This window comes from Onychostoma macrolepis, chromosome 05 (genome assembly GCF_012432095.1).
Source record: "Onychostoma macrolepis isolate SWU-2019 chromosome 05, ASM1243209v1, whole genome shotgun sequence".
In the NCBI taxonomy this organism is placed as follows: Eukaryota; Metazoa; Chordata; class Actinopteri; order Cypriniformes; family Cyprinidae; genus Onychostoma; species Onychostoma macrolepis.
In genome coordinates this window covers 24488631-24496682 of record NC_081159.1, presented here as the reverse complement: position 1 = coordinate 24496682, position 8052 = coordinate 24488631, and the positions used below count along the sequence as shown (strand labels likewise).

Here is an 8052-nt window from a genome sequence, read left to right as displayed (position 1 = left end):
GTGACTCTTTGTTGAGAGTTTTTGTAATTGGACCAATCTTGTTGTAAGAGTGTTGTGCTCTAGTTAAAATATATATTAATTTAAAGATTTAAAAAAAAAAGAAAAAAAAAAAAAGAAACCATGAAAACAGACAGTGGAACAATAACACTAATTTGTGATCTCATTGCTGTTTTATAGATTTTCATGTAAATTATTCTAGTATTTTGTTTTTGTTGTATCTGTCACAAAAGTTGAAATATTTGTGATCAAGCCTGTATGGTGACAAATGTAATATTGGTAACTTGCTGAGTTTTGTAATCATGTTTATGGAATAAATATTAATTAAAAAGAGCTTTTGATCACTCGTTTCAGTACTGACTCGTTTTTGTTTGTGAAAACATGAACAAATATGATTTGATCAGGCTTTATCAATTTTCTGATTTCCTACATTGTAGCTGTCTGCTACCAAACCCCAAAAATAGCTTGCCTATCTCACTGTAAATCAGTTTTGATGGCAGTTTTTGCCAACTATACAACAGAAAGCAGTCCTAGGAACACAGAAGACACCTCTTTTACCACTAGAGTGCATTCTTTACTATAGCAACCAGAGATTTTTTATTTTTTTCCCTATAGGAATTCATTTAAAAACTAGATAAACCAGCTGCACTGGAGACATCATTTACATGTTCTATGAAGCCTAGGGTCATTGAAAATTATGTTTGCTAATATTTAAACTATATAGGCTATGATACACAAGACAGTTTTAATAAAAGCCTGTGGACATTAAACTTTTAGACATAAGACTTCTATAGATGGTTTCTAACTATCAAACCAGTTGTTACATTGTTATTAATGAAAGTGATTTTAAAAAGTTATCTAGCAAATCTAGTTGGCTGTGAGACTGCTTAGGTCCCGGTGTTTATAAAGGTAAAAAAAAGCCCTTTCTAAAACTAAATTAAGCAATGTCATTTTTGACCGAGTGTGCACGAACGCTAGCGAAACGCTGGAACGCTTTACTGAAACCGTAAACTGCAACATCATAAAGTGTGTTGCGTGCATATATATGTCTGTTTAGCTGCCAGTCATCTAGCCCGCAGAAATGTCCAATCATAGCGCCGAAATTGACGCGCGCCACAGTTTATGGGCGTGTTTAACTGAAGTGGGCGCGGCTACGATGGCACATACTAGTGGCTTTGCTGCTTGCGCGCACGGATCCGATTCAGAAGAGACAACCAGCACCAGGCTCTCTTCGCTTACTTTATTGAGATTAAACACTGATTTAGAACAAGTCATTTTAGCTTACAGTGTTTTTTAAAAACACTGTACACCACCCCGACACTATAGGCACCACGGATCAGCCCAGAATGCCAAACATTAAGATATTTTCAGGCAGTTCGCATCCGGATCTGTCGCAGAAGATCGCGGACCGACTAGGACTCGAACTGGGGAAAGTGGTCACCAAAAAATTCAGCAATCAGGAAACCTGGTGAGTTATTTACAGTCAGATTTGCAACTGAAACCATGATTTCCCGAAATGTTTTGGCTAGTGAAAGCGAAATGGTAAACACATGGCAACCATATGTTTTTTTTTTTAGTTTGTAGTTTTATGTATTGGAAGGTGTCATCTGGCGCAATGCGCCTCGTACAGGCATCAGACTCAATGTCCCAGCATACACCTGCATTAAGCATGTGACTCCGGGGCAGCTAATGCTAATTTTAAACGTCCTGTCTGGCCTCCTCTGCCACGTGAGGAGTTATAACGCTATTAAATTGTACCCTCGTGAAATGCTGCTGCGTTTTTTATTATTCAGAATTATTTTTAAAAGAATTAGTTTAACTTCTATAGCTAAAAAGAAGGAATATGCAGCTACACGACCACTTTCATATCGTGAGATTAAAATATAATGTTGGCCCTGGTGTCTGTGTTTATATAATTGACATTTAACTCAAGATGAGTGGAAGCCTTGTGACCCTAAAAGATAAAATGTCTCTCACACTCTTTATCTGCAGCTGACATGCGATAAATGCAGTCAGGTTTTTGACGCAATAGTTTCAGTTTGCTTTTTAATGGATAGCAGACTGAACCCCAGTGGTGACCATATTAAAATGAACTCAAACCAGATACTCCCCTCTAATCAGGCAGACAAGTATAGATTTATAGTGCACTATCTTTAATGCCTGAGACTCAGCCTTGTTTGTGTTTGTGTGTGTGTTTTTGCAGTGTAGAGATAGGAGAGAGTGTGCGTGGAGAAGATGTCTACATTGTCCAGAGTGGCTGTGGTGAAATAAACGACAATCTTATGGAGCTGCTGATCATGATCAATGCCTGTAAGATTGCATCGGCCTCCAGAGTCACGGCGGTTATTCCTTGTTTCCCCTACGCTCGGCAGGACAAGAAGGACAAGGTGGGGGTGAGGGGAACAGCTTGCTTATTAACACGTACACACAGTTAATCATAAATTAACCGCACCACTGTTGGATCCGTGTGGGCTACTTTCTGTAAGTCTTTCTTTTGTGGTGTCGGCTTGTGTTTTCTGGCCCTTTGGCAACTTACAAGGCATGGCCAATTATGTTTGCTTAGCCCTTCTCTATCGTACTGTAAATGTGTATCTGGTTAGTGGTTGTGATGTTACTTGAGTATATGTTTATGAGTGAGAATTTTGTCTGTAGAGTCGGGCTCCAATCTCAGCCAAGCTGGTCGCCAACATGCTGTCTGTAGCCGGAGCAGACCACATCATCACTATGGACCTTCATGCATCTCAAATTCAGGTACAAACAGTGCAGTGCCTTTCCTCCAAACGAGCTCAAAACAAACCCTTATCTCTCATGAACAGAGATCACAGACATATCCCTACAGTCAGGCCTGAGTAGAACTGGGTGCGCCTTAAGTTTCTTCTGCATTTTATAGTTGAGACTTGGACACTGAAAGTTTTTTTTTTTTTTTTTTTTTTTATGGTTTGAATTTGAGTGGATGTGTTTTTTTGTGTGTTGTTAGGGGTTCTTTGACATCCCAGTTGATAACTTGTACGCTGAGCCGGCAGTCCTCAAATGGATAAAAGAAAACATCAATGAATGGAAGAACTGCACCATTGTTTCTCCTGATGCCGGTGGAGCCAAGAGGTGTGTTTTCTTTCCTTTTCTGTCTCAAAAACATTGGGTCTCATTCACTAACCATAATTTATCAATGGCTCTTTCTTTTTTTTCTTTTTTTCGTAAATTTCAATTTATGAAAAAATACGGGAACACTTGATACCCCACAAACACAAAAATCATATACTCTTTGTGGTCTTATAAGTAGGGCTGTGCAAATAATCGAATTTGTTGATCATGCGCATCTAGTCAGTAAAGCCGGTTCTGTGATTAGTAGTAAATCTCCTTCACTTGCTTTCAGATGGAGCGTCATTTAATACACAGAGCTGTAGTTCCCTGACAAGCTACGCAATATCGCGTTCATAATCGCAGATGAATCGCATTCGATTTTTAACACGATATTGCGTACCTTGTCAGCGAACTACAGCTCTGTGTATTAAATGACGCTCCATCTGAAAGCAAGTGAAGGAGATTTACTACTAATCACAGAACCGGCTTTACTGACTAGATGCGCACGATCGTTGCATTTATATGGATATTAAATCTTTAAACCATTTTTATATATATATGTGTATGTGTGTGTGTGTATATATATATCTCACCAGTTTAAAAAAAAAAAAAAGTTGTTTAATTTTTCCATATTTATTGAGAGTGACTGAAACCTCTGCATAAACCCCTTATTTGGAAATGTTTTGGTTGTGTTGTAAGCCTTCTACACACAATTTTCAGCTGTACCAGACGAAAGGCGATTTCTGTGATCGTGGCTCCTAAACGGTGGTTCTGTGTTGTACAGTGAGAGAGGTTTAAAGACAGCTGTTGTCACAGTCTTGTGACCAAAGATAGCCTGCGATCATTTTCTGACATTGGTAGAAATTCAGCATCACACAGTGTGTTTGCTGAAACAACCTACGTTTACTGACCAGCCAATAAAAATGCAACATGAAATGGCGTGTTGATCAATGCAACATGGCGCTAAAACTTAAAACTGCTTACCTCAAACTCTCTTAACATCCTTTTTCACAGATTCCTCTTTTCTTTTCTTTTTTTTTTTTTTCAGCATACATGAGAAGTATAACTGCCAAACTGTGCTTCGTTATGCTCTTTTTGTTTACCACTAGCACATGCTAATGACGATTTATTCTATTCTTAATAGTAACTTGCATTGTAGCCTACAAGTCACTAGGTGTCATCATAGTACAGTCTGCATACATGTCCTATCCAAGTTTAGTAGATCCATGTTGCACAGTGCGATTGGTAATGATCTTATAGGATTGCTAAAATCGTGCAGTGTGTAGAAGGCTTTATACAAATGGCTAACCTCAGGCATGTGGTGGCCAATTTAAAGTACTCCAAATTCATTGACATTATAACGATGTTAAGAACAAACTGGAGTCTGCACGCACGAGTTGTGAATTAGGTGGAATTTTTTACAGAAACAGTTTTTCTGTGTATAAAAGTGAATAATTTACACAGCTATTAGTGAATGAGACCCATTCTCTTCTTCCTTCATTTCTTTCCTTAATTCACTGTCACTCTTGTTTCACATTCAGATTTCTCTTTGTTTATCCTTTTCACATTATGTTTTAAAAAAAGTGTATTTTATCATATTTTTGTGTTTTGGACATATCATACATATCATTTGATTTTTATGGCAGCGTAACCCTTTCTGGTTGTTAAACCTGGAGAATTGTAGTTTATAATGTTGCCCAGGCTCTTGAAGACGATGGACATGAGTGTGTTTTACTCTTTTAGGTGTGGAGGGTAAGGAAATGTCAGGTGTTTTGTGTGTTTATGTGTGAGTGTGTGACTCTGCTAACAGTGGTTGGCTTGGCCTAAACCTTTAGCGGTATATCATAGTGGTGGGCATTTTTTGTAAATCTGTTTGAAGCCTTTTAAAGCTTGGCTAATTTAATCATGCTGATAACATCATGTGATTTTGACTACAGCGCCCCCTTTTGTAACCATTTAAGACACTCAAGTGAGTGAGCTTATGCACACTGGTGTTTGTACTTGTGTTTTTACTGTAACTTTTGCGCATGTGGCTTCTCTGTGGTGTGTGTATGCTACACTTGCAGAGAAGCCTGAATGCATTCATGGTCATTTACTGCTGTTGTACAGAATGTTGCTTAAGAATCTTTTGTTCGTTTTATTAGAGTGACATCCATCGCAGACAGACTGAATGTGGACTTTGCCTTAATCCATAAGGAGCGGAAGAAGGCCAATGAGGTTGATCGTATGGTGCTGGTTGGGGACGTAAAGGACCGAGTGGCGATTTTAGTCGATGACATGGCAGACACATGTGGGACAATATGTCACGCGGCTGACAAGTGAGGACACGCATGATACACGACCGCTTTCACGCTCAAACAAATGTACATTCATGATTATCCTGCTGATTTGTCAGACCTCATGCCTCCATGTTCCTGCCTGTTTGTTTAATTGCTTGTGTGTCTCTGTCTTCTCTCAGATTGGTGTCTGCGGGTGCCACTAAAGTATATGCCATCTTGACTCATGGCATCTTCTCCGGGCCAGCCATTTCTCGGATCAACAATGCCAACTTCGAGGCAGTTGTGGTCACCAACACAATTCCACAGGAGGACAAAATCAAACACTGCAACAAGATTCAGGCACAGACATTTATCTTATAGAAAATTGTGTTGTGGTTTAGGGCTGGGTCATAATTTCTGAATAATTCTTTCTATCTGTTTCTGTTTTAAGTAAATGTAAAATATTGAACTCTTATGTAATATAAAAATAATGAAACAAATGTTGTTAGTGTAATATAGAAAATCACATGATTATGTAATAATTGCACATTATATATTTCATAATCAGAACTGAATATCAAGCTTGTGAACTTGAATCAAAGTGAACTTGGAAATCAGTGATGATATGCAAGTCTATTAAGGTTTCACAATTTTACAGCACATTTTTGATACATGTACACTACCGTTCAAAAGCTCGCCTGGGCTACATACTATATTATCCAAAATATACAGTAAAAGCAGGTATATAGTAAAATGCTAATAGAATTTAAAATAACTTTTTTAGTTTAATGTTTTAAAATAGAATTTATTACTGTGATGGAAAGCTGAATTTTTAGCAGCCATTACTTCTGTCTTCAGTGTCACATGATGCTTCAGAGATCATTTTTATATACTAATTTGATGCTTAAGAAACTCTTCTTATTATCATTGTTAAAAAACGGCTATTTTAGTGGAAATGGTGATACGTTGTTGTTGTTGTTGTTGTTTTTCCCAGGATTTTTTTGATGAATAGGGAGTTCAAAATGACAGCAATTTATTGCATCCTTGCTGAATAAAATAATTTAAATTCAAATATATATATTTTACTGACCCTGAAATTTTTAACGGTAATCTGGTATTAACTTCTGGAATATTATATCTGATTTGATTGTTTTTCATATAGTAGAAATGGTTTCTTTTTTCCTCATTACTCAGAGCATGATGACTAATTTATTTATCTTTTCCTTTCCAGGTGATCGACATTTCTATGATCCTGGCTGAAGCCATTAGGCGAACACATAATGGGGAGTCAGTTTCATACTTGTTTAGTCATGTCCCCTTATAACACAAACACGTCATGTCTTCATACACTGTGTACAAAATCGTATGATGGAGAACCATTGCTGGCTCTGTTAAGCCATGTTCCTTTGTAAGAGTCCCATACATGCACCAATCAACTGGAGACATATTCTGGACAGTGAATAAAAAGAACGCAAGCCCTTTGTGCTACACACAGCTCCCTCTTTCTGCTGCATGTGCTGACTCACCTTTTATTCCCAAGGGTATTGTGATATGTAACAGCTCCTAAAATCTTGATTTCCATTCACTCTCCACTCACTGTATTTCACCCGTCACTCTAGGGTATATAAATGTTACCTGCATGTTAGACTGAGGATTCACTTGAACATTGCTGTCTGTTATTTCTGCTTTAGAAACAATTTAAAACCAACAATTAGATGACAGCCCCTGCTTATAATACTGGATTTTATTGCTTTCAAGTTTGTTGTTCAAGTTTGTTGTGAAACTTAAAGGTACGATAGATGTTTATGACTTTTTTTTTTTTTTCTTTTAACACATTATAGTTTTGTTATAGAATCTAATTACTAACATAGGGCTAGATTGAAACGGAATATGGGTAAAGCCCCTTTAGATTGCCATTGTTATGGCAGCTGGATTTTTTTTTTTCGTTTCTCTTCTCAGGTTTCAGTTTTAGGTTGATTTTTGTTCCTCATAACTTTATTAATTTTCATCTCTACAGGGTCTTTTGACAGAGTGAGAGCCAAGATCTGAGTAGAAAAGTTAGGTCATTATTATTATTTTTTTTTTAAGTTGTGATAAAATGTTTGGTTTATGTTCATGTTTACAGTTAGGCAGCATTTTTGACTGATTGAACAGGGATCTGTGAAGTGCCCTTTAGATTTGACTGAACACACACACACACACACACACGCATACACTTAAGTCCTAATTAAGTGGCTACTGTAGAATTGGCCCAAACAATCAGCCTGTTGAACTATATTTTTGATGTTTCTTGCTTCTGTGTGGGTCAGTATGTTTGGTCTTGGAGTATGTTTCTTTTCCATGCTACTTAAGCGAGATCAGAGATAATACACCTAACTATCCTACAGCTTACACTGGAGCAGTAAGTGAGATGACAGAGCTTGATTTGATCGGTCTATGCCGTTTGCCTTAACGAAGGAGAAAATACTGATTGTATCTTGTCTGTATGTGGAATGATGAGTAAAATATTTCATGTATAAACTGCACACGTTTGTGGTCTCATCTTTCCATTTTTATACAATTTCATACTTTTTAAAAATATATTTTAATATTTTTAAATGAAGTTTTTATTATATTTTAATATTTTTAAATCATTGCCTTTTAGTTTTTTAAATTCGAAAACATGCCAAATTGGTTTTGCAAACAAATATTTAATTTGATATTTCAATGTCACAAA

At 37.0% G+C, this 8052-nt stretch overlaps 1 protein-coding gene across 2 annotated transcripts; it reads left to right on the top strand.

The window, feature by feature from the left end:
• The first annotated feature begins 1152 nt into the window (after positions 1-1152).
• On the top strand, positions 1153-7861 carry prps1a (phosphoribosyl pyrophosphate synthetase 1A). 2 transcript variants are annotated; one of them, XM_058776382.1, is made up of 7 exons: positions 1153-1465; positions 2201-2384; positions 2650-2748; positions 2975-3099; positions 5223-5396; positions 5537-5696; positions 6568-7861. In XM_058776382.1, exons 1-7 carry the CDS (start codon positions 1344-1346, stop codon positions 6658-6660), a joined length of 957 nt encoding a protein of 318 aa, XP_058632365.1. In that variant the 5' UTR covers positions 1153-1343; the 3' UTR covers positions 6661-7861. The 2 variants fall into 2 exon arrangements, with proteins under 2 accessions (XP_058632365.1, XP_058632364.1); XM_058776381.1 differs by having other exon boundaries at positions 2201-2390.
• The last annotated feature ends 191 nt before the right edge of the window (positions 7862-8052 follow it).